Source organism: Lissotriton helveticus, chromosome 8 (genome assembly GCF_964261635.1).
Source record: "Lissotriton helveticus chromosome 8, aLisHel1.1, whole genome shotgun sequence".
NCBI lineage: Eukaryota > Metazoa > Chordata > Amphibia > Caudata > Salamandridae > Lissotriton > Lissotriton helveticus.
Window position 1 is genome coordinate 1616920749 of NC_136069.1, and position 27957 is coordinate 1616948705.

General features: G+C 41.7%; 1 protein-coding gene across 1 annotated transcript; it reads left to right on the plus strand.

The window, feature by feature from the left end:
- The first annotated feature begins 24774 nt into the window (after positions 1-24774).
- LOC144773990 (olfactory receptor 51G2-like) lies at positions 24775-25695 on the plus strand. The gene has a single exon (XM_078659035.1). The coding sequence runs from the start codon at positions 24775-24777 to the stop codon at positions 25693-25695; it is 921 nt and encodes a 306-aa protein (XP_078515161.1).
- Positions 25696-27957: the final 2262 nt, after the last annotated feature.

Genomic DNA, 27957 nt, shown 5'->3' on the forward strand with positions numbered 1-27957 from the left:
TCAGCATTCAAGGATTGACTTGACAACAACGCCCACAACAGCAAGGAACTATTCAACATCGTCAAAGAATTTACCAACCCCACCTCCGACACCAACGACATCACTCCCTCCCAAGACCTCTGCGACTCCCTAGCCTCTTTCTTCTACAACAAAACTGCTGACATACATAACAGCTTTGAAAACCAACCCAGGGACCAGTCCACTCCACCCCACCCACATCCACTCAGGATCACCAACGGACCCATGTTCCCACCACATTTTCAACAAAGCAGACTCCATCATCGCAACCCACCTCTGAGACGTCATCAATTGCTCCCTCTACTCCGCTACCTTCCCGGAAAGCTGGAAACATGCGGAACTCACGCCCTTCTGAAGAAACCCACAGCAGACCCCACGGAACTTAAGAACTACCACCCCATATCGCTCCTCCCATTCCCTGCCAAAGTGATTGAGAAAGCCGTCAACAGTCAGCTCTCCGCCTTCCTCGAAACCAACAAATCCCTCGACCCTTCACAGTCCGGCTTCCGAGCCAAACACAGCACCGAAACCGCACTCATCGCAGCAACAGACGACATCCGAACTCTACTGGACAACAGATAAACAGCTGCCCTCATCCTACTTGACCTCTCCGCAGCCTTCGACACAGTCTGTCATAGCACCCTAATACAACGCCTCAGCAACATCGGAATACCAGGAAAAGCATTGGACTGGATCATCTCGTTCCTCGCCGGAAGAACCCAGAGAGTCCGCCTTCCCCCTTTTAGATGAGAGGCCACTGAAGTCATCTGCGGCGTACCACAAGGATCATCACTCAGTCCCACTCTCTTCAATGTATACATGAGTCCCCTCGCATCCATCGCACACCAACACAACCTCAACATCATCTCCTACGCAGACGACACCCAGCTGATCCTCTCCCTCACCAAAGACCCTAACACCGCCAAAACCAACTTACACGAAGGAATGAAAGAAGTAGCCGAGAGGATGAAGAACAGCCGTCTAAAACTGAACTCGGACAAAACAGAAGTCCTCATCTTAGGATCATCCCCCTCCGCCTGGGACGACTCATGGTGGCCACCAGCCCTGGGAACCGCACCCATACCTACGGACCACGCACGTAACCTGGGCTTCATCCTGGACTCCTCCCTCTCGATGACCAAACAAGTCAACGTCGTCTCATCCTCATGCTTCAACATCCTACGCATGCTCAAAAAAATCTTCCGCTGGATCCCCACCGAAACAAGAAAGACAGTCACCCACGCACTGGTCACAAGGCGACTGGACTACGGTAACACCCTCTACGCCGGAACCACAGCCAAACTACAGAAAAAACTCCAACGCATCCAAAACGCCTCAGCCAGACTCATACTGGACATCCCCCGTCAAGCTCACATTTCCGGTCACCTGAAAGACCTCCACTGGCTCCCCGTCAACAAGAGAATAACGTTCCGTCTCCTCAGCCACGCACACAAAGCCCTCTACGACATAGGACCCGAATGCCTCAACACGCGACTGTCCTTCTACACCCCCACCCGCCAACTAAGGTCGTCCAATCAAGCCCTCACCGCAATTCAACGCATCCAAAGATCCACCATGGGGGGAAGATCCTTCTCCTACTTAGCGGCCAAAACCTGGAATTCCCTCCCCACCCACCTCTGCCTTACACAGAACCACCTCTCCTTCAGAAAACAACTTACAACTTGGATATTCGATAAGTAAAACACCCCCTCCCCCTCCCCCCCCAAGCGCCTTGAGACCCTCTGGGTGAGTAGTGCGCTATACAAATTCTCGAACTTGAACTTGTTTCTTAACTTGTCCAAAATTCTGAGTGGTCTTTCACTTCTGCCTGACCAGTAAGGTCATCCCCTTGTGTTTAAGCCCAAGCTGACACTGTGTGGTCTTCAATAGCCTCCATGTACCAGAGGCCAGTCTTTCTGCTCGGACCTGTACTTCTTCTTCAATGCCCAATCATACACTTCTTGAAAATTACCCTAGTGATGCTTGAAGTAAGATGAGAAGAAAAATCATCAGAATTCACTTACGTATCACTCTAGGCCAATCTCTAAATATCACAAATTTAAATGAATATATGAACTAGAAGCAAATATATGATACATATGGCTCAAACTAATATTCTGTACTAAGCATATATACCTATGTACTAGTCACTCAATGCAAATTAAATATTGACATATAGCGCCTGAGGCCATGGTGAGCAAGGGTACATTATGAGGGTCTCCTTATATATATGTAAGGCAAAACATACAACAACGCTTCTTATTATTGATACCCTGGTGGGAACTTAGGAGACCAGCTTCGCTTGTGCTTCTTGAGCCACTTCCAGAGCCAGCTACAGAGATGTCACTAGCCACATTCACTGGTAACATGGGTTACTACTAATATTCCAGAGTTAAATGCTGGCCATCCACTGACTCACCAAAGACAATGACATTATCCCAGTAACTGCTCCTACAATTCAGAAACAGTAAAAGGCACACCCCTTCACTACCCCTAGCCAAACAGTCCACCTTTAACTTTCCCTAGGTGACTGTATCCTTCCCAGGGCCATGCTTACTGATCCGTTGCTCTCAAGCTTGGTCCGCGTTTTAGAAAAGCTAAGAAATACACTTACATGCAGGTGTATCTTGGCACTTTGATTTTGAGTGGCTCTCTCTGCTGGGGTGGGCTCTGGAATTGCTTGTAAATCATTGATATCAGTGTATTTATCAAGATCTAATGTGGCAGCTTCCCAAGATCCAGTGACCTCACTAACACGACCGTGGACCTGGAATCTACACAAGTTTAGCCCTAGGTGCTTATAAGCTTGAAGTCCCCTTCAGATGCATGTGTGCTTTCCATCCTGGAGTAGTGTATACCAGGAGACTGTTGGTGATTGTGCATGGAAGCAGACCTATTGGAAATGAGAGGGAAGGCTTCAAAGTCATACTTTGCCCCATAGAGGACCGACCAGTTTAATAATTCCAGGAAAGAAAGGCTTTGATACAAAACTACACAATAAAATAATGAATCATGACATGTTCTGGAACATAGAAAGAAACTGGAGAAACTGACTTGCACAAAATGAACTCCTATTAAAGACACAGATTTTTCATATAAAAAGAACCTCATTTTGGACCTGTTTGTAAGCAGTAGGAACCTTCCCTTTTTGCTTGTAATGCACACACATGAATGAATTGGTTATTTCCTTTAAAAATAATTGAAAATAAAGAGGAATGAAGTTGGAATACGACTCTGAAATATCTTCACAAGGCTTGTCGGATAAACATAGAAAAGTAGTAGAACAACAATTGGTAGTGGATAAGATAGATTTACAACTTCCAAAGATCCTTTACATAATGTTGTATGTGTTCTGTAGTGGGCTACAGGGCTGACCCTTTGGGGGATCTCTTCCTCCAAGTTTAGTCACGCCCATAGTCTGTATTCGTTTCTAATTTGTTTGACAAGACAGAAGTAGGTATCTTTGGCAAGAGCACCTCCCCATAGAACTCAAACTGGTGGCCGGTCAAACTCAGACCCACACCCAGAACCCAAACCAGGAACTTCAGATTAATCATCAACAACAACCTGGAAATGAAGGAACAAGTCAACACCATAACTGCATCCTGCTTCCACACCCTGAAGAGGCTGAAGAAGATCTTCAAATTGCTCCCACGGAGCACTAGAAAGACTGCCACTCATGCCCTAAACAACAGCATGTTTGATTATGGGAGTGCCCACTATGCTGGGATTACCAAGGAACTCACTAGAAGACTACAAATCATCCAGGACTTGCACATCCAGCCAGACACATCCTCATCATCCCACACAGAACTCACATCCCACCTCAGGCAAATACACTGGCTCCTGATACACAAACCTGCTCAATTCAAACTCCTCACACATATACATTAAAAACAATACAAAACTCAGGCCCCATCTACCTGAACAGTCACATCTCCTTCCACCAACCACACAGGCACCTCTGCGCCGCAGGATTCCGAACCACACATCCCAGGCATACACAGAACCAGATCAGGAGAACAGGCATTCCCTTTAATTGTCCTAAAGCGTGGAACATCCTCCCAATCCACATGAAAGCCTCCTCCTCTCTTCTTCAATTCCATCGAAAGCTGATGTCCTGGCTTTTCAAGTGATCATTAGACGAGAACTGCCTTGAACACTAGGACATTTGTATTTTGGCGGTTTTCAAGTGATCAACCTACCATAGGCAGGGCTAGTCACAAGCACACCTGCTCAGTGACAGGATACCCTCGACGGTGATAGTGTGCTTCACAAATACATATAACATAACAGACATAACATCATCCCATTGCTCTTAGAATCAATGACCTGCCTTTGGAATGGAGTTTCATGGTTGCATTTGCCCAATCAGCTGCAGTCTTGTAGGAAACCATTATTGAATTATTTCGGGGCAGCAACTAAGTGACACCTGTATTTTGAAATATCAATACCAAACCTACTCAGAGTAAAGTGCAAGGAGCAATGAAGCTCCAGACTGATCTCACAAGCTTAGGACTAGTCTCACTTTTAGAAGTAGGGTGAAGAAAAAAAAAGAACATTCACATGAATCGTTACGTATCCTTCCACTGATTATTGCAGATGGAGGAATTGGAATAGAGTAGAAACTGTTAATGCAGATGCTTGTGAAATACATATATGTATTAAAGATGCAAACAGGCAGTGGCCAAGAGAAAGACATATAATTCACAGTGAATGATACAAAAATGCAAAATGCAGTGACACAACTAGCGGATTTCGCTGCCTGAAACCTGTCCATGATTTCTCCAGGGGGGTCTGGGCTCCAAGCACATCACCTGCGTCCAGCATGAGCCTGGGGCCTCTGCCGAGGGCAGAGAGCTGAGGTCTGTCATCACCGAAATAAAAGTGTCTGCTGAGGTTTAGGCCTTGGACTGCTCTCTAAGTGAGTCCAGAGGGGCTCGAAGAGCTCTATAAGTACCCAGCCCTCTCGGCACGCGCTCCTCTTCGGTCCTTGCTTGGTTAAGGCTGCCTCAGTCTTCGCTCCCACCTGATTTTGGTAAGTTACAGATGGTGAAAGGAGGAGCCGAGTTATCCCATTCGAATACTCTGTTATCGGAAATGCTCTCACTTTCTACCGGAGCCCTGACTTTATCCTTTCGTAATTTGTTTGACCTTTATTGAAATTATGTCTGACTACTGTTTAATTTGACTCTTTTCATTGAGTGCTCGAGATAATAAGAAAGATGAGAGGGCGTGGCCTTATTACAGTCAGAATCGAGGACAGTGTCGTGATCATTTGGTGGTAAAAGGGTATCACGCTGCCTTTCATTCCAAAAACATGCTTTCAAATGAAAAACACGAGTGTTTATCATGTGATATGACTTTACCTGCGCCATCGGACAGATGTTTTAAAAAGATGAATGTATTGTGAATAAAACAGTAAGTAATTTTCTTTCCATCGTGATGTGTTTTTTTAATAGTGAACTGCATTTGATTGTGCAGGGGAAACAAACAAAAGGTGCTGTCTACTTTTTTAATAAGGTTCGAAATTTCTAAACCATTGTAATTTTAAACCACGTCTTCTTCCAATTATTTCTAGGTAAATAGTTCTGTGTTTCAAGCTGTCAGAACACGAGTTTGTCTTTTTTTCACTGATGGTGTACTACCCCTTCTGTTTCACAGCGTCTTTCACGGTGTCCGTGTGCATCTACCGAATAAACTTCAAAGCACACACGTGTATTTATATTATGTGACCAGTGAGGCAAACATCCACACATGTTTTTAGACGTTGACGAAATGACACAAGTGCACAATAACAAATGGTGGCTAAGAGTGAGCTTCTGTTTGAGAGCACCTGCCAAAAAATGCACGCATTGAAGCCTTAGGCTACTTTTGTCTCTGCCCCTAAAGAATTATTTGGTAATACTGCATGGCCAATTGCTGCAATGTTTGGCCTTTCGTGTGTGAAGTCTCACCCCATCATTGCAAGCTCTACAGGTCAGAATGAGGCAATAGGTGGTGCTGCCACATTACATTTCCTCGTTATACATTCTCTTTTCGTCATTTTCTACCCTGAGATGTCTTCCCTTCTAATATTGAAACCGGAAGTTGTCTGGGAGGAAACTCGAGAGTGCAGGGGGATGCCTACTCGTGCAAAATGGATAGGGCAAAGTATTGGCCTTGCATGAAAGGGTGAGAGCAAAAGGATAACAAGGGAAAGGTCGATGTAAACTTGCTGTCAGGGCTGCAGCCTACTAAGGGGCTTATTTATGGGTGGCTTAGGTTGCTGGAGCCTCACTGTTTTTGATGCTCCGGCTGGCAAACCTCTCAATCGTATCTATGAGTGACCCTTAATGAAGGACATGTATGAGATGCCAAACTAGCACACCGGCACTGATTGGCTTGGATTGTACCAATCAAACATAAATTGACCAGTGGAGTCATTGAATTAAAAAATCCCATAAAAATGCTACATCGGGTGCCAGTCTATATTTGGTGCTTAACCCGGGTGTATCTTTATTGCTTTTTCTTTTCGAGGGGAGTAACTGATGAGGGGCTCTCTTCTGGAGACGACTGGATTCCTTTTTTCATAAGTACATTTCCCTGCTCATCTGCAACTTCTATTCTTTCTTCAGTATTATCCCTGCAGTATATCACTGCTCCATCATCACAGGTGTTCAGAGGCCAGACATTCAATGTAGAAGCCATGCCATTCCAATCCAAATATTGATTAATCTCACACAGTGAGATATCACAAGGAAAAGTTCCTTGAAACTTTTCAAATGTTATCTTTGCTAAGGGAATCCCACTTGTTTCCTGAAGCTTTTCTTTAACTTCTTCAGTCCTGCTAACCTTCTCTGGCTCTTCAAGGAACTCCGGACGCCTTCCAGGGGGCCAGAAAGGCCAATCTCAACTCCAATTTCCTGGCAAAAAAGAAACTTCATCTTTTCATGAAGTTGCAAAAATCGTTCCTGTGGCAAACTTTGCCTGCAGGTGAAATTTAAAGCCAACAAGAGTTGCCAGATGTTTCCCGGAAAGAAGGTAAGTGTCAACAAGTTTATTTCTCGTACTTTCACAGTGGCTGCTATTTAACCAACCATTGGGTAAAACGTGAATTTCTCTGCTATTTTCCCAGACGCTGACTAAACAGTAGAGATGATTTACTGTCTGGCCGGCGGTCATGCAAATAGCATGGATGCTATTTATCCTGGTGTTAGCTAATAGTAGAGATTCTGCACTGTTTCACCGACGACTGTGTAGATAGCAAGGAAACTTCAATATTTACCTCCTGACTTGGCTAAATAACAGTGATTGTGTACTGTTTGGCTGGCAGTGAAGCAGACAGCAAAGTGACTTTACAATGTTCCTGGCCTGTGGCTAAAGGGCAAACATTACGTGCTTTTAGGATGGCTGGCAGTCGAGCAAATAGTAAATACACTTCCTGTTCGCCCACTAAATAGCTGAAAAGTAAACTCTATGCACTGTTTGTCCAGCTGTCATGCAAATTGTCAAGAGACATCATTCTGTACACGGCTGCTGGCTAAGCAGCAGACATTATGGGCCTCATTTTTGAGGCCGTGCGTCACTTTTATGCCGCCGGTGTGTCACTTTTTGTGACGCACCAGCAGCGTAAAAAATGTGCCTTGTTGCACCATATTTACAAAGAGGCGCATCTAGGTAGATGCGTCACTTTGTAAACCCCTGCGCTACATTATACCTACGCCAGGTATAATGTATGCAGGGGGGCGTTCTGACGCAGGAATGGGTCATAGAAGTGACGCAGCCACTTCTAGGACACAAATGCGTCAATTTCTTACGCCTGCCTCACAGCAGGCGTAAGACTGACGCAGGCTCTTTGACATGGGACTTGCCCCATGTGAAAGGACACATTGCTGGAGTTGCGTCACTTTTGTGACACACTCCAACAATGCGTCACTTTTGCCCCATACAGATACGTCAGAAATACTGACGTATCTGTAACTCCTTGCGCCATGATGCGTCATACTGTAAATATGACACATCATTGGTGTCGCAAGGAGAGCGCAGTGAAAAGTGACGCATCGCTGTTTTCGCGCAGCGATGCGTCACTTTTCATAAATGAGGCCCCACGTGCTCTGTGGATGGAAGCCTTTCCATTGACAAAAAACGTCATAATTTACCTGACTGCTGACTAAATAGAAGAAATAATGTCCTGTTAGACCAGTAGCTGTGCAAATAGCAACAATTCTTCATCATTTACTTGACAGGTGACTAAATAGAAGACACTATGCACAATTTCATCAGCAGCCATGAAAATAGCAGAGAAACTCCCATGTTTACCTGTCTGCTGTCTTAACAGATGCACATATATATTATTATGCCTAGCACAGATTTTTGCAGGCACTTACCACTGGGTAGAATGCAACTAAGGAGTGAACACAATTGGCACCCATCTCCTTATGCAAATTAGTGCTCAATCTGTCTTAAATGCAATTTAGACTCAACAGCTTTGATGACTTATTGGTAGCACCCCAGGATGTCTAAACCAATATCACTGATACCCTGAATGTCAACAGAATATCTCACTATATTAAATAGATAAAGATGGCAGGTGGGCATCACTGGTGTAATTCTCTGTAGCATAATTACTACAAAACTATGCGTAATTACGTGAGAAGAGTAAGCCAGAATTTAGGGTTATTTTCTCATGGAGCAAAATTCATTCTCACATTCAAATTGGGCCCAAGGATACATTTTGAGGTAAGAAAATAGCACTAAATGCAACAGTACACAAACAGCAGAAGCCAGAAGCCGCTCACTTTAGTTTGTTGTTCCTGCCTCAACAGTATCTAAATTGATCTGATTCTTTCGTTTCAGCAAATACTTACTGTTGTATTTAGCCTGTCTCTTTTCTGCCTGTGGGATTTCACTGTCATTCACATGATGTCACCACTAGAACCTTTGGTGACATCATGGAGTGTTTGGGACTTGCGAGACTTTTGCCACACGATTGTAAGGTTGGTGAGGAGAGAACTGTCTGAAAATGATTATTGAAGCAGAATTAAAGATTGTTGGTGTTTGTTACACCTTTCTAAAACCGGTTCTGGAAAGGTCACTTTTTGAGTCGTTTTGCAGCAATTTTGTCTTATGGCATAAGTTTAATGTGACCTGAGAACGGGCCATGGGAATGTTTGAGCTTGCTTCATTTTCAGTTTACTTTCACCATTTCACCAATACTTTATTACATGAAAGTTGTTTTTGGGGAGACGTCGAGAACTTTGGGATTTATCTATTTACAACACTTACCATTTGTTTTATAAGTAAGCTAAAAAGGCTGAGGGTTCTAGGACTTGACAGCATAAAATAAAAATGGTCCAGCTGAGGGAGCGGACTAACAGATTTGCTGCTGGTTGGGACTCTTGTGACAACAGGGCCTACCCCAATCGCCCCCTGATAAGTATTTCTTGTTTACAGATGGGGGAAATTCCTCAAACACAGCAAGTACTTTCTTCTTTTTGCTTGCATGCTGAAGTAATTCTTTAGCACCACACTTTCACATTTGTAATGACTGCAAGGTGATGTTACTAGGGGATCTCTTCTCTAATACAGCCCTGACGAATGCCTCTGACCTACATGGGCCAATAGAATGGGGCAGAAACATCTTATTGTTTTCATCTTGGGGTCATAGGACCACATTTATCTTTTTTACCCCTTCCCATAGTTTTTAACCTTCCCCCTCACCCCACTAATAAAGGGATACATTGCGGTGAGTTAGGGATTTTTATTAAATGTACAAAACTTCCAAACAATAAAGTCAAGTCTTCTCCAAAGTGCTCCCTGGAACATGGTTGAGCCCACCCTGACCTTTAGGAGTTAGGGTGAACCCAATGATGAAGCATGCCGCTATCAGAGTGGGTGGGGGTTGTATATAAAAAGAGGTGTATCAACTTCCTGCATCTGATTGTGAAGGAAGTATAGATTTTCCTTCCTCTTTCCCTTTGATCATCAACTTCTGATAGAGAGGAAACTATTTTTGTGGTAAGATTGTTTCAGTGGGAGTACGTAGGCCCTTCCGCTTAGAAGGGATCTCTCAGCCCTTTATCGGTCTCTGAGTCATCCCATCAGACCCTACTTGGTATGGGTTGTGTGGGAAAGCCCACCTCAACACCTAAGGAACCGGGAAACAGCGTTTACTACCCAACTTTTACAACGCTGTGCCTTTACAACGCAACTTTTACAAAGCAAGTCGTTACAACAACTTGCGCTGGGGGGCGCTCCAGGATAGGGAATAGATTAATTTACTATCCAACTCCTTCCCTACTATCCACGGGGACTGGAGTTGGAATAGTAAATTTAACTATTCACTATCCAGCGCCCCCCAACGCAAGTCGTTGTAACGACTTGCGTTGTAAAAGTTGCGTCGTAAAGGCATGCGTTGTAAATGCATGCGCAGTAATGACATACATCCCATGGAACCTCTCCTGGGTGCCGAGTAAGGTGACGCAGCGATTTGCTCTGTGTCGCCTTACTCATGATTCATGAGGCCGCTCAAAGATAAGCACAGTGGCTTTGCCTGGCTTCATAAATCTAAATTAAAGTCCTTCGTCAGGCATGTACCACTTTATGTGTTGCAAAAGTGACGCAGGGCTCTCATAAATAAGCCCCCCAAGTGCAGTGAGACTCAGAATCAAGGCGTTAATGGTTCTCGATAAACCAACCTAAAAAGGATGTAAGAAGTTCTTCTTTTGGGATTTGAAGTTCTGACCTACAACTGCAAGTCTTTTCAATGCCAAGCATTCAAATCAGGGTCTCAGTCTGCCATTTTGTTAAAAACATTTGCATAAATCAATGCATGGAGTGACTCCAGTCCTTGCCATTATTACAGCTGTCCAGGATAAGAGCAGTTTTACTGGAACTCAGGGATGCAGTGTTCCCTTTAATCATGGAGGAACATTAGACCAATGGAACATAACTCTGACTTTTATTCAACAACAGATCTTGGGCTGTCAGGCCATTTTAAACAATAAACTTGGAACAATTTCTTCTAACAAACATTAACTATTATTTTAAGATGAAAATGCATGTTTATGGTTGTGTAACAGCAAGAGTGAGAATTGTGTAACCTGATCATAATCACGCTGTCATGTAATTAAAAGCACACAAATAAAATAAAATGGATCACGCTGTCATGTAATTAAAAGCACACAAATAAAAAAAAATGGTATCTCCTTTTTTAGGCCATTTGCAATTATATTTTCAAAGAATGGTTTTGCTTTACGCTTTCCTAACCAATTTTTCAGGAGAAATTAACAAGGCTGCAGATCAATAAATCTGAGTGTTTTGTAGTGTCACATTTTCTTTCATCACAGCGAGCCTAATGGGATATTGGGCACATTTTGTGTTAGTGCTGTTTTATGCAATGTAAACCATGCAATGTTCTCACATTCCACCTATTACACGTGTTATTGATGTTTTTTCTCTTTCTAATACATACTTGGGTTTCTCCAGCAGGCACATATCCCAATGATCTACCACACCATTTAAACTTGTAATCGCTTCTTGCTGGTGAGACTGAGACACCCGGGTGTCTAAAGCACAGCCTACATTTAGGTGCTATAAAATTACTTGACTGCAATCTGACGACAAAGGAAAACATTAGCGAAAACTTTGTTTATGTAAGTCTTGAACAGTAACCGCAGGCACACACATATTTAGTAAAGTCAAGTGCACTACAACGGAGCCCTTGATAGTTCAAGTCAATCAGCATACATTAACCACAAATACGTAACAATATGGCTCTGGAAGATAATCCCTTACCACTGACTTGTGCGTGATTTGCAGGCTATGATGGCTTTGAATACCCTTAAGGCCCATTCATCCTTTCAGCTTTCAGTGAAAAATCAACTGAGACCCTTTAAACTGGGCAATGGTCGCACTTTCTATGTATAATGCTTAGGAGCAACAAAAGCATAGCATTTAGAGCCATATAAAAGGTTATAAATGACTCCTATTTTTAGTTGCTCGTGAGTGGTGGAGAAGGGCGTTTCGGGTCAGGTCTAGTTCTGCTCTGCTTCTCAGCACTTGGAGTCTACCATTGGCCTGTCACGTGACTCGATGTCAGATGCAGAGATGCAAGACTGATGAGGTCTCTGCTTGGTGAGGACATTGTGGGACTGCTGCCTCCACAAACAGCACCAAAAGAGTGAGGGACAGCGTAAGCAAAGTAATAAAAGAAGTCAAAAAGTCTCAAAAACTACTCATCATGTACACAAGATAGGCTGTAACCTTTCTTCACACCAAGGGTTCACAATACTTGAATACTATTCATGCACTTCTGAGGTGACTTCTTCTTGTTCTCAAAAGTAGAACTATTCTGGAGACTGCATTTCCCATGAAGCCACTGAAATCTCAAGATGTTTGGAAATGGTGCCACCCATCTTCAATTTATTGAGAAGTACTCTCAAGAATTTAAGTGGATTTCTTGGATAGGAACTTCAATTGTTAAATGTAGTGCTTCAGAAATATTCAGTAAAGAGTATAAATGTATAATTTCTTGTGAACATTTGACTTCTAAACTAAGACAGGAAAGGTGAAAAATCCTCACATCCTTAAAGACTGTTGATATTTTTCATATTGCATATATTCTGTTAAAGGAAGTATCATGCACTTGGGAAAAATGATTATGGAGCATATGTAGGTAATTTTTGTTTTGCGATTCTCAAATAGCGATGTTTAGGGAATCGCAATTAGAGAATCGCAAAACAAAATGTAGGTAGGATTAGCAAATTCTTTTTGCGAATCCCACGTATTCCTTTTTTGCTAATCTCAAATTGAGATTCGCATATAAGGAATACCTTCTCATTCATTCCTATGGGCTAGAAGGCAAATTGAGAATGCAATTTCAGGGTTGTAGGGTGTCAATAGGACACCCTTTTGCACCCCTGAAATTAAGGGCATGTATGTGAACCACATGGCATTTTGAAAAAATGCCAAAAAGTGCATTTTTCAAAAAAATCGCAAAATACCACCAACCTGAAGTTGGTGGGATTTTGCGATTCCTTACGCCAAAATTCCCACAACTTGGGTGCTTCCTACATTGCATTTAAGGAATCGCAATTTGCGGTTTCTTAAATGCAATAGCAAAATAAGGAATCTCAAATTTTGCAATTCCTTATTTTGCATGTGGGTTTTTGTGTGCTACATAGCACACTGCCCTAATTGCGATCGCAAATACTGAAATTCAGTGAATTTCAGCATTTGCGAGCGCAAATGGGCTTCATACATATGCCCTATGTGTTATCTGTGCAATTTAAATAATGCAGTGAATGTTGGGCTATATTACAGTTTCAGAAATAACCCTAAATATGTCAGAAACACAAAGCATGCACTCACAAAAACAGAACGATTGTACCATAACCCAAATATCATTTATGGCTTAGCTATTGTTTGTGTTTCAGCTTCAGGAATTTGACAATTCCATCAATGTGTATGAGAGTCTGTGGTACAGATATATTCTGGAGGTATATAGTTTGATGTAACACGTTAGATGACTCTGTTCAGATATATGGCATTAATGTATCAGTCTTGTCTTTTGATTTCCACTACAACCGAGCAGATGTTTGCACCAGCAGACTGACTAGCCATCAGCACTCAACAGAGTGATAAGTCAGGGTGGTGACACCTAGGGTAAATGTTTCTCTCTCTCCTCCCAGTCCCCATTTCCCGTTACTATTGCTAATGAACATGTTCCTATTGTGTATACTTACCTGCGGGTATGATAGTGCTGGAAAAGGCATCACTCAGACCGGATATAGAATTCAATTTAGTGGTTTCTGACAAAAATGGTATTTACAAGGCTCTGCTGTATGCTGTTGGTTTTTAAAACACATTAGGGGTGATTGGAGGTAGGCAAACATAGGATCAACCCGCTGTCACTTAAAGGATTTAGCTGTTTACATGCTTGCGTGTACACCACAAATTTTCACAACACTTTGAGGTTCCTGAGGTGGTATGGTATCAAAATATTGAGTTATAAATATCACACTACAAAATATCAGAGCAAAAATAGAGACAGCTACATAGTGAATATATGTAGGTCAGTGTAGGTTTTTTATTCTTAATTCCACATATATATACCTTGCCAATATATTTATCGCTTGTGTAGTGTATTTATTTCAGCCACATACTTTCAGGTAACACGTTTTGACCACGCCAGCGGTCTTTCTCAAACCTAATATATATAGATTGATACCCTTAAGCCACGTAGATGAGGTGTTGAGGGTTGATCATTTATAAATATAATTATATTTGTGATATTTTAGTAGTTTATATTCTTATGGCACAATATTTCTATATTCCATAGTCTCACATCCAACCATGGACCTACAATGCAGCCAGTACCCTCACACTGAAAATAGCTCAAGCATCTCTAAAGCAGTCCCATTGTTCTGTATTGCCATTTAGCCGACACTGAAATGTGCCTCTTTCCCCTTCCTCTGACGCATTGATAATGATCTATTCACTAAATAGATTTGCGTTATAATTGCTTTAAACATGCCATAAGCAACATTATCGGTTATAGGAGGCTGTATGTTATTTAAACCAAATAATGTAGTTAGACAATGTTCACCTATGTCAACCTAGTTGATTCTGAAATGGCTATCGATGATCGACCTTCCATTTGTGATCCACTCACCCTAATACTCTTCCACTCCATTACCAATTTCAGATACAATTTAGCATAATAAAAAGTATAGGTCTGCAAAAAGCTCAGGAGTAACAACAACATGAGATGTACAGGCCATTCACCCATCCATGCCAACAGCTGAAGAACACTGACTCAAAGTGTTGTGAGATGTTTTGATATGAAGCCTTTCCATCACCAGAAGTTCTCCATAGCTAGACCTAAAAACCATATTACACACTTGTAATTTCTTTCCACAGGGACAGATGATCTGCTACAGGATCCAATGTATTTATTATTACTATTCTGCTACACATAAAGCTCAGAGTATATTATTGGATTTCTTGCTTATCTTGACTTTCAAAATTGTTGCTTCCTTTTGAACTCTTAGCCATTCAAGAAGTTTCCTCTGCACTTACCATAATGTGATTTGACATCAGCAAAGTGCTTCTGTTCTCAATTTCAACTTAGACCTCAATGTTTTTCTGATGAAACCTATCAGAAGCTTTCTTTCTCACTAAAATAAATGTTTATTGTTTCTGAAGTGCACCAACCCAAAACCTGAAGGCTAGGTTCAATGTTGAAAGTTGAAAGATGACAGAAGTCACCTGAAGACTCTTCAGAAGACTGTTTAATTTGACCAATTTTGTGGATCAAAATCACAAAACATCCTCTAAAGCTCCTATGAAAAGAGGACGATTGATAATAAAGAGCACCAGCCATCTGTCTAAGTCCTGTCTATATCTTAGAATGTAGAATAGCTGCTGGATGTGTGTTTCCAGCAGGGCCAACAGGAAGTAAGCACCAGGGGTACTTGAAAATGAAATGCTCATTTGAAAAACTTCAATAATGCTTAATGTGTTTTCCAAAAAATCCATATTTTTATATACATCACGGATATTACTAATGAAAAAAAAACACTCTAAAGAGGCATGATAAACAGTGTTGACAGCCACAGAGTATCCTACTCTGTTCCAGGGAGGAGGCAAACATAGAATATTCTGCCTATGAATCACAGTACTTGGAGGTATTGATTATTGGTGATTCCTGACATCTTGCTGAGGTCTGCGCTTAGCTTGGTTTGTTCTGTGCTTTCTCTCACCCTTGTATTTCTACTTCACTGTTTGCTTTCATTCATCTCCCCCGCTCTGTTCCACATTCAACAGCCTTCCCACTTGCATATATATTGTCCCATTTCTCCAACAGGTGCCTGCCTATAATGTGCAATGTTGTCCACTGCTCATCTGTTGAAATTGTTCATGGACATGACACATTTTATGTTTCCAGCATGACATAACACAGTCACAAATGATGCAATGATACATGCTGTAGTTCATAGGTGTATAAGTAAAAATCTAATATCCAGGTAAAATATTTTTTCCCTATAGTGAGTTGTCAGACTGTGAAGTACGGTGCACATAAGTGGAGTCTTTGTGTTGAAATTTCGGTTGAATACAAACTGAGGATCAGATTTATCAAGGTTTGGAGTTAGCTTTGTCCCACGCAAGGGGGCGTTAGTGCGACACAGGAGCTAAGTGAGATTCATTAGGCCACGCCAGGCCACCTTGCATGGCCCTGCATGGTTTGATAAATTTGGAGTAATGCAAGGCAGCGCAAATCCCTGCTTACGTTACTTTGCCCCTGGAACTTGGTTCCATGTGTGAAGCTTGGGTGTTCCCACGCATCCACCCATGGATTTTTGGCACATTCCCAGATATACCATTACTGGTAGACCTGGGAATGTGTTGAAAATGCTGTGCCTCCCCAAGTGAGGTGTAACAAAAGTGAAATATCTTTATTTCTAGTCCTTTTTTCCTCTTTCCATGTGTGCTGTATTCTACCACATACACAGAAAAAGGGGAATGCTTCTGAGGCTTGTTTTTGTGCAGGAAGGTGTACCTTCCTGCACAAACACGATCCTGTCTACAATACTGGCACTTTTGCACTATGAAGCAAGTGTGCTTGCATTGACGCTAGGCAGCGAAAAGTGCGCCAGTGCTACAAAAGGACATGGATGCACTGTGTAATGTTAAATATGGCACATTCCTGACCAGAGAATGCAAACACAAGAATCTAACTACCTTGATGGGTAAGTCCCACACCATCATTCTTGATTGCCTATTCTCATGGCTTTCATGTCTAAAGTTTGGATGTGGTTATCATATGTTACAAATTACCCCAACAGCGATGACACTGACGGTTCCCAACATATCAAACAATGTCATGCTACTGGGTTGTAGCAGGTTTTAGCCGATATATTACAAAATGTTCCAATTTTAAGGTTAGGGAACTCAATCTAATTTGGAAAGTGGATACTGCACTTATGCAGACATCTCTCTAATATTTTAGTCACTTTAAAATACATTATGACTCCAATTATTAAAACCCATCTCACTCTCACATTTTTAACCTTCTGGTTTCATGCCTCCACTAACATTTCAGTACTCATTTACTTGATCCTGCTCCCAAGGAAAGGATTTAAATTAACACCTCCTTCCATCAGAACAGTGTTTAAGAGTGTCTTACTTTTGTTTTGAATACTCAAGCTAGCACTTTAGTTGTTCCCCTATACTCTGTGGTGATGCTGCTTTCGAATACCAGGCAGCTAACTGAGAGTCCCGCTGCTGGTTTCGGAAGTACATGTTTTACTGTGCAAGTCAGAATGTTTCACTAAAATCATCAAGGAAGATATCTGAGACAGAAAGTTTACCTTATTAGCTTTCAAGAGCAACAAACATAATTTCGAATTAAAAAAGAAACCCTTCATTTTAACACTTACTACAGGGTCCCCTGAAGAAAATTCCTTTCAATTTTACAGTTTTTGGTTCCATCAAGAGTGTTTTCAGATGTGCCACTCCTTTGTCATATATTCTGAATCTTAGTACTCTGCTTATTAAATCTCTGTGGTTAAGCTGCAGTTTATAAGGAGAAAGGTACTTCGACAGACTGTGGCTGGTATAGGAAGTATTTGTTTCTATGCATTTCAGAATGTTCTACTTATTTGAATGAGGAATATATTTCACAACTCATTGAAAATCAGTTCCCAGTTTAGCCTCCGAGAGCACTAACCATACTTTATTTGACAAAATAAAGTCCTAATTGTGTTCCTTTCTAATGGAAGTGTTTTAAGTTTTGCAGCTTTGATCCATCCGGCATTCCGGTGTGCCACACTATTGTCATAAATGCAGACTGTTAGCACTCTAGTTGTTTATTTGAACACTGCGTTGGAGCGGCAGTAGATCAGTGGGGAATCACTTGCCAGGCTGATGCTGCTGCTGGTGGAAGCACATGCTTTATTCAGAACATCAAAATGTGTGATCACTTGGCTGAGGAATATAGTGTGAACTTATAGAAGATGTGCTCTCAGTTTTGCTTCTGGAGAATCTTCCATAACCGATTTGAGAACCTATGAGAAAATTATGAGAGAAAACAGTTTTCTCTCAAACATGGTTCATCAAATCCCTGCAGTGTCAGAATTTTCACAGGGTAGAATCACCAGAGAACGCACCAAAATTCCTTAAATGAGTATAATACCACCAACAAAGTATTTACATTGTGACTAAAATCTGTCAATACACTTTATATGTGCTCATTTTGTGACCCTCAAAATCTGCAATGCACCAATAGACCAGATATGTATAATGAATTTGGCCCAGCCTGAGGCCCTCTGCAACCATTATTCCGTCACACCAACAACTGAGTTTACTTACCACCAAGATAATGGTCTACCTACCTGATTTAGATGTTGGTGTACCGTAAGTTTGGCTACAGTAGTGACTACTCCATCACTGCAATAGCCAAACCTCTCTGAAGGCTTGACGAAGTAAGGGCCATCAGAGAAATGGCTATATGTCTGCCCACCCAATAATGATGGGCAGACATATATCCATATGTTTTAACTGTACTTACTGTCCATCATGGGCAAGCAAACCTTTGAGGCATGGGGAAAAAAACCAATAATGCCACTTCACCATGGGAGGTAACTTCCATGGGAAGGGGCACATTTCCCTTTTTATTTTCAAAATGAAAATCACGTTTTGGATAGCAGTTTGTGCTAATCCATTATAAATGACCGCCGACTTGGAGTCATTTATCAAATTGGCACATGGTCCCTGCACCACAAGGGGAATGGAGTAGTCTACCTTATAATATAAATTGAACCCTACCTTCTCAAAAGCGGCTGAACAGGTTTATATCAAATAACAAAGAGCCTGTTTTCTGAGTAAAGTTATAACCTTTTGCCAATTTAAGTGTAATTCATTCAAGTCATTTCTTCTGCATTAGAGAGCAAATTGTGTTATGGAATTTACCATGGGAATCACAAGTCTGACACCCACACTATATTTAGCCAAGCTTTCATGGGATCTGGAGGAATTGTTACCAAAGGTGCATAAGAGTATGAACATTTAAAAAAATGTTTTTTGCAGATTTATCAAATGACACTAAAGATATTAGCAAAACAAAAACACTCTTCTTACATAAACTCTGGTGTAACTATAACTACACAGTGGCGACTTTATCCTTTAAAGAGGTGAGGCTTCAGCTCTTTCCTAAACAGGATTGTGTTGCAGTATCTGTGGATTGCTATGTGAGCTGCTTGACTTACTCCAAGGTGAGGCTGAAGTACATTTACTACTGTTTTGTCACCGACAGGGCCATAATAATTAAGAAATGTAATTTTTCAGTAGCAAAGGGCTTATTCTTTTGTGTGTTTTTATTTATACTAGTCTGCCACTCCCTAAATCTCTCTTGAGTTTCCACTACTCCCTCAATTTTGTAGTAAACAATCCTCATTTTCTAGCCACTACCTTTTTCACTTCCACCTTTACAGGGCTGACAAGAATGGAGATCTCGATTATTATGGCAGGGATCATCGCACCGAAAGGATTGGCGAGGTGGAAGCTGAGGTCTCTGCCTCTATTTTAGTGAAATTCATTTTGTAGTATGTGAATAACACTACTATAGCACTACTCACATACTTCAAAATGCAGTTTCTGGATAGGCTCTTGAGTCTCTTACAAGGCAGCTTATTGATCCTAGTTCTTTCGAAGAAATCTCCTGATCATCTCACACAAAAATGAGGTACTATGTAACACACTTAATGCCTTTACCGCGGAGCAAATTCCGCCGTGGTGTGGGAGTTCTATTAGGTAGGCGGGGTTGCATCGGCCAAGAGACTTGCGCAGCACTAACGAGGTAGTGTTTACGACAGCCGTTGGCCGACGCGCTCACGCAAGGGGTTAAAATGTGCGGAACTTTCGAACCACTATTTAAAAAACTATTGCTTTAAATTAGATATTGGTTTCAGAGTATTTGCTTTAGCTAGGTGATTTGCCTACATAATAATATCACAAGGTATCCTGAGGATATTCAAATTAAATATTAGCTATTGTGTGCTGTCATTAAAGAGTACTACAGGAAACAAATGATGGACGGAATGCTGACAATGCAAACATTTTCGCCCAATCAAAAGACCTGGGTTAAATCCATCATTCTTCCGCCCACTACACCACCCCAGTTTGGATCCAGCCAGATGCAACTCGTTCTTGACCCTGTGCCCCATGGGAACAATCCAGACCGAACTGCCAGGCCAAGTCCTCCCTGGACCGGAAACAAGCATCCTAGGACCGGTTTCAGGATATGTCACCCTTCTTCAGCCAGGCTAGCTTGAATCCAGTGGCAAGTGAGCAAGGGACCCACGTCTGGACATACCCATCCCACTTAGGGGAAAAAGTGTTACAGCAAACAAATGGTGGATGGAATGCTGACAATGCACTAAAGAGTACAGCAACATTCTAATTAAATTGAGGTATGTCTCAAAACTTATAACAATTTTGTGTTGCACTAGCTGAAATACGACATTGAAAAAACTGTAATTCAGATTTAATCTTGTTTTAAATTCAATATTTGACAATGCTACAAACGTCTAATATTAATTGCGAGTGTGTCCCTTGTCTTTGCCGGCAATTCTCAGCTCATGTTTAGAAATAGTTGGTTTCAAGTGTCCCACATTGACTGCATTATCACCTTTCCACCACAACTCAATCAAAAGCTGTATACTGAGGACAAAAGTCTCAGCCTTAGCACTAAATAATTGAGTAATACACATTCCAGTCTACCTCTTTTGCTTGTGATGCAGACATAAGTTGGAGGAGGTTACTTCGCTAAAATGTACCTCTTCCTCTATTAGGTACCCTTCCAATAGATAAATCTAAAATTTTGTGTAATGATCTTGTGATTGTTCCATTTTGTTTCTAATTATGGTAGAGTTCGTCCCTCTCCCACTCTACAATTGTTTAATCTTGATGGATGTTTATATTTTTGTAGGAGTAGACAGAGGAGTGGTGGAGGTGACATTTTTTCCATGTCTGGGAAGTCACTTTTCCCTCTGTTTTAAAATAGAAAACTATTTTAATGAGAAGTTAAATACTGTTTATTGCTTTTTGATTGATTGATTGCTTTATTTCGATATGCATATATCATAAAAGCAGTACAAAAGATAAAAACAGCATGTCGAAAAAAAGTATGACTGTACATTCGGTGAAAGAATAAAACACATTAGATCAGCATAAATTAATTAAAAAAGAGGATTAAATTGATATGGACAGTCTTCTATGTCTAATCAACCAAGCCCATTTTAAAAACTTAGCAACAGCACAAACAATGGGAGGGGCTGTATTGGTTAAAAGAATCCGGAGGGCGATAAAGTGCTGACGGGTACCCAATTCTCTGCAGATAGGACCAAGCCAACGTGATCTGGGGCGACCATAGTCCGGGCATTCGAAAAGAAAGTGTGGCACCGTCTCTGGTTTATCGGGACAAAGAGCACAAAAGCGTGATGGGGACTGGGGTTTATTCCACCTGGAGCAGAAGTCGGCCAAGGGTAGGGTTCCTAACAGGAATTTAATGTACAGGGACCGATCCATGGCAATTGATATTATGTCCATGTACGGCTCGTAGGTGACGACATCTTTTAACAGCAGAATTGCTGCGGTGGTTTTGCAGTGCTGCTGGCTGCTGGTGCGCTTCACACAAACCCACTCCCAAAAAAGTTTTTTTAAGGTCTCCTTTGGGGGAGCGGAGTGGCTATGCCAGCAGGAGTCCAGGCCTAAGTCCCCTAAAAGATGTTTAATGTCCTTCAGCCATTTAATGCTATGCCAACCGTCGGAGTGCATCACCTCAGCTAGACCATTGGCATAAGATTTTAGCTCAGGAACCCTCCACAGGCGAGCCCAGAGCAAGAGGGGTCGGAGACGGGCCTGATCCCTTATAGCTTTGCAGCCAGTATCCATGAGCACTGGGATAGTCGGACTACTCGATGGAATAGCAAGGAGATCTTTAATGAATTTGTTTTCGGCCTTGCTCAGTAAGTCCACTTTGCCCAGGCCCCACAGTTCGGCTCCATAGAGTGACGCAGGGACCGCACGTGCTTTGTATATGTCTAGTAGAGGGGCAACACAGTGTTTTGTTGAGTTGTTGAACTCCTTGAGGAGGACCCCCCCCACCCTTTTGTGGGCCATTGTCATTTTATTAATGTGGGCGGTCCAGCTCATCGCGTCGTTAAGTCGAATTCCCAAGTAATCGAATTCTGCCACTCTTTCAAGGGGTATGGAGTTCAGAATGGGAGGGCGGCCAAGTTTGCGTGGTGGATGCATAACTAGGTACTTGGTTTTTTCCACGTTGATGACAAGTCCCTTGGTGGTGCAAAAGTCCTGAAAGCGGTTCAGTAGTGTCTGGAGACCCTGGGGGGTTTTAGAGATGAGGAGGGTGTCGTCGGCGAACAGCAAAGTTGGAATTTTTACGCCTCCCAGAGTGGGAGCGTCTGCTGGTTCGCCGAGTAGATGATCTACCACTCCATTGATATAGAGGGAGAATAAGGTGGGGGCCAGGACACAACCCTGCCTTACTCCCCTCTCGACCCTGATCTTATCGGTCTTTTCCCCGTTCAACCCCCATCTGACCTGGGCATAGGTGTTGTTTTGCAGTTTGATAAGGAGGTTTAGTATATACGGGGGCATCCCTAGTCCGTGAAGCACCCTCCAAAGTTCCTCCCTAGGAACCAGGTCAAAGGCAGTCTTTAGGTCAATAAAGGCCAAGTAAAGACTGCCTTTGCCCAGCTCCACCACCTTCCAGTATAGTAGCAAGAGCCTAAAGACCTGTTCGATAGTTCCTGTGCCTGAACGGAACCCAGCTTGCATATCGGACAGGATGTGGTTATCGTCCACCCATTGTGAGATCCTCCCCAAAATGGCTTTCCCCGCCAGTTTCTGGCTCGAGTCTATTAGGCTTATGGGCCTATAATTCCCAGGTAGATCCCGGCTGCCCTTTTTGTAGATGGGGACCACCTCCGCTCCTCTCCAAGAATCTGGCACAGGGCCTCCCACAACGATTGCATTGAGGAGTGCAGAGATTAGTACCCCCCATTCTTCCGGATATGCTCGGAGGATATCGCCTGGTAGGCCATCCGGACCAGCTGCTTTTAATGGTACCAAGGTTTTAATCTGCTTTGTAACTTCCAAAACAGAAAAAAATTCCAGGTCTTGAACTAGGGTAAAGGGCGGGAGGTTAAAAGGGTCGTTTAGTGGGCCCTTGCTTTTTATGTTGAAGATTATTTTTGTTAAAGAAAAAATAATTTTTATTTTGTAAATAAGTCTTCAAATTGACATTTTTACCTGCTTTTTGAAGAATATTTCATTTTAGGAAAACTCTACTCTTCATTGGAGTCTATCATATTAAATATATAAACATCCTAATGATAACTGAACAAAACAATATCAACAATGCCTTTTATGACAGTAGTTTTTTAACAGTTAAGTTGAACATAGGTTGTATCCATCCAGTAGAATAGATGTGATCTATGTGAATGAAGTGTGTGAACTCAACTGAAGATTAAAGGAGAGCTGTACAACAACCAGGAAATTGCAAATAAGTAAGCCTTAGTCCAATATGTTGCCAAAAAGAAATCAGACACCTAGGCTATTAGACAGGAGTCTGAATAAAATGTGCTCTTTGAACAGGTGAGATGTTGGCTCTTTTACAAACTATAAGTAAGGTTTGAAAGCCTGTTTCAGGGAGACAAGTTATACCAGATATTCCACAAGTAACTATCCAAAGGTTCCTTCTTGTAATGTTGGAATTCTTTGTTCTGTATGGCTCACACTGAGAGAGACTAGCATGAATGTAACATTCTAAATGTGTTGATTCACTGCTGTGATATAGCAAAGGCGGGTTACAGTTGTTATACCTCACTGTTATTACGTCACAAAGGAATTCCAGGCTGCCCTGGTTGTGCTTTGTAAGAACCTGTTAGAGAAGGGATGGAATGCAGGGATCACTGCTTCTGATGGAGAGAGAAGGGAAAGCACAGAGACCGGTGGGTGACAGAGGGTAAGGTATTTTCATTTTATAATTTGGAACACCGGAGAGATACCGCAATATGTATGGCTCCCCTATTTTTCTTGGGCCTCTGTGTAGCAGTTGAATGCAAGGCCATACATAACATACAATTATAGATGGGTAAAAAGTGAATTACAGCTAATTTTTCACTTTGCAGTTCTTCATTGAAAACTTGAGCTCCACCCTCGTTCTCTGTTTCATGTTACTCAAAACCACTCAGTGAAAAACAGCCGCATGAATTACTATTACCCTTCTATATTCTAGATGTTAATAATTCATTGTTTGTGGTTTTTAGTTTTCCAGCCAGAGAGTCTGGTGCACCATGCTTCCCTGATTAGCATGTGATGCCAAAGGTCTTCAAAATGGTGCAAACTTGAGGTTAGAACCTCTGTGGGTCAATAATGCAGTACACATCTTCGACATTGTGATGTCCCTGGAAACAGCACAAGGAGCATTTTTTGGTGCGCCCAGGGTCTGCAACACCACTTTTTAGGGTGTTGTGAATCTACAGATGATTTGATAAAGAAACTGCCCCACCATGTGGGGCGAATGTGATGTTGATATTGTTTGTATGTATACTTCATGTCTCATGTATATCCTACTGTGAGAGCATTACTTTCATCATGTATCTCTGTGATATTTATTAATTTATCAAATTCAATTTTATATTTTAGATCAACTGAATGGGATTTTTGCATTTTTATTGGATATGAGCCATGTCAGCAGTTAATTCAAGTCTTCCATCTTTTATACTAATGGGAATTTTCGACACTAATGATGAACACATCTGGCTTTCTATTCCTCTCTGTGTGCTTTATATGCTCTCTGTTCTTGGAAACAGCCTCATCCTGTTCATTGTAAGAACAGACAGACAGCTTCATGAACCCATGTACTTTCTACTATCCATGCTTGCAGCCACTGACCTAGGCATGACTCTGATAACCTTACCCACAGTGCTGGGCGTACTGTGGTTTCAATTTAGAACTATAGGTTTTAATGTGTGCCTGACCCAGATGTACTTTATCCATTCAGTGACTGCAACAGGATCCGCCATTTTGGTGGCTATGGCTTTTGACCGCTACGTCGCCATATGTAACCCTCTGAGGTACGCATCCATCTTTCACCCAATGATATCGAAGATAGGACTGGTGGTTGTAGGCAGAGGTGTTAGCATCATGCTCCCACAACCTCTTCTACTCACAAGACTGGATTATTGTGGTAACAAAAAACTCCACCATGCATTCTGTTTCTTCCCAGATCTGATGAAGCTTGCCTGCACAGACATTACCGTAAACAACATATATGGTTTGTTCACAGTCATAGTGACATTCTGCTTGGATTCACTATTTATCCTCTTCTCATATCTCATGATTTTGAAGACTCTCCTAACTTCGGCATCTAAGGAAAAATCTCTTAAGGCCTTCAGCACCTGCGCGTCCCACATCTCTGTTGTTCTGATATTTTACATCCCTCTGATTGGCCTAACTATGGCCCACAGGTACGCTAAAAATGCCTCCCCTCTTCTGCCTCTCGCCATGGGCTTCCTGTACCTCAGTATCCCACAAACTTTGAACCCGATTATATACAGCATGAAAACCAAGCAGATACGCAGTGCGCTCCGTAAACAACTGTTTTGAAACTGCATCAATTATCAACCACAGGGCTCAGCTGGAGACATCAATAAAACACATTCATTGGAATTTGAAAATTAGCCCAGAGAGAGAGAGGCAAGAGAGAAAGAGAGAGAGAGAGAGCATGTGTGTGTGTGTGTGTGACTCTCTGTAAAATCATGAATAATCCTCCATATGATGAACAAAGATAAGTTTATTCAGAAGAAGGAAATGTCCCATCCATCAACTTGATCTGGTTAGATGCAACTGACTCTCTGAGCACACATATATATTCGATTGCCATGGAGCTCCTGGAACAATAACTAAATTCCGTTAAAGGAACAACTAGGTAAATATAAGTAAAAGGGACAATGTTACACACTCCCCACACTTGGACTGTTGCTACAAGGAGCGATTCCCACTTGCAGAGAGGTGGATGATCTGTTCAGGCCTCAATGCTTCTTGATTGGCAGTAGCATATGTTTTTGTTCCTAGACTATGTAGGTTGCTTGCTGCTTAATGGCGATCCTTACTTCCTCCTTACTGCCTATTGTGAAAACTTACTTCTTCTTTACTGCCTATTGCTGAAGCTGTTCATCAGAAGAATCCAGGAAGCCTTGTTGATGTAGGGTTCACCAGAAGGAAGACCATTGTAATGGGAAAATAAAGATGACATGTTTGATGCTATGTCACAAAATTTTAAATATTGTACTACCAGATGTGTGTTGTGGACCTATGGTTGGTCATAACTCCTTTGCCTTCTAATATTTAAACAGCAAAAAAGTTCTAGACCTGTTGAGCTGTACTCTAAAAAAAAAAATCTAAGCTATGGTTCAGTTGACTCTTTTTCTAAAAACTGACTGATAAAGAGTCAACCAGAGTGGTGTCCACTTGGGGACAGTACTCTATCCAAGGACACATTTTCTGGAGTATCCAGGGTGTAAGTGTGTGTAGGAACACTGGGCTAGATTTTACCTGGTGGAAACACCAGCCTATAACAGTGAGTGCAGGTTAGGCAACTCTGCAGATACAAGCAGGGCCATGTATCATTTTTAGTGAGCAAGGATGCAGGTTTAGGTGTTCCACAACTGTTATATTCAATATGACTAATATTAAACCGACTGTTATATGCTGTTCTATAAAAACTGGTTATTGTCTTCCAGCCATTAGTATTGGGAGGACTTAACCTATCTAGATCAGGCTCTTTGAATAGGAAACACTTGCTTAGAGGAGCACAAGTGTTAGGAATGTTAGTGATGGAGTAGAAAGTTTACCAAATTTTCCTTACCACTCACAATAAAACAATATTAGGCCCATTTTCTAACACATCCTACTCTTATAATAACTTTCATTCTTATCCTCCATTACCATGACAAAGGTCCTCCGATTGATCATCTTGTTGAGCTGATAGAGTCTAGACTACTCGGAAGATGTAAACATTTATCCTGTGAGGACCTGAAATAGATAATTGCTAACATAGCCATAATCTTCTCAGACCTAAAGCAAAACCTTTTTCAGCCACAAATATAGACTCCTTGAGATAAAAGATATGACCAAAAGAATGAGACAGAATCGATAAAGATAATTCAAGAAAAACGTATCTAATGCCTCAAATTTCATCGAGAAGTCAGGAAATGCATTTCAAGATCAGATTTAATGCCAAAATCTTAATGCAAGTAACCACACAGTTTAGCTCAGAACATCTTCAACAACATGATTCAGCATATTGAGAGCATGGGAAAAATGTAGGTTCAGTTATTAATCATACAAACCAAAGCAAAGCCGTTTGCTTCAAGTTCTGTGTGAGAAGTTGGCCTGGTATATGATGTCCGCTAATTAAAGTGGGCACCTTGCACTAATCCAAACAACCCTTATGGTGATTTAAGGGCTCAAAGATAACCTTAGAAAGCTATCCAAGTGGTAGCTGTGGAGAGCAGACTTCAGGCTTAGTCTTCAAGGAATGTTAAGCAGCTTGTTTTTACCAGAATACAACCTTATAGTATTGGTTAAATTAAAGGAGAACCACACAAAAGGTATACAAATATGTATTTTTGATTATAACACACCTTAAAAACCTCACAGTATCTGCTACACACAGATAAATACAAAGCACACAATACTGTAACACAGAAACAAACTTAAGTAGCAATAATACAGAGTGGGCTCCCGGGGGAGACCAAACCAAATACTAAAATTGTGGTATAAGAACCACAACTTGAGTCAAGACAGTGTCTAGAGGATGTAAAATTGTTGGGCCCCCAAGAAACCACCCAAGGTAAGTAGGAACCC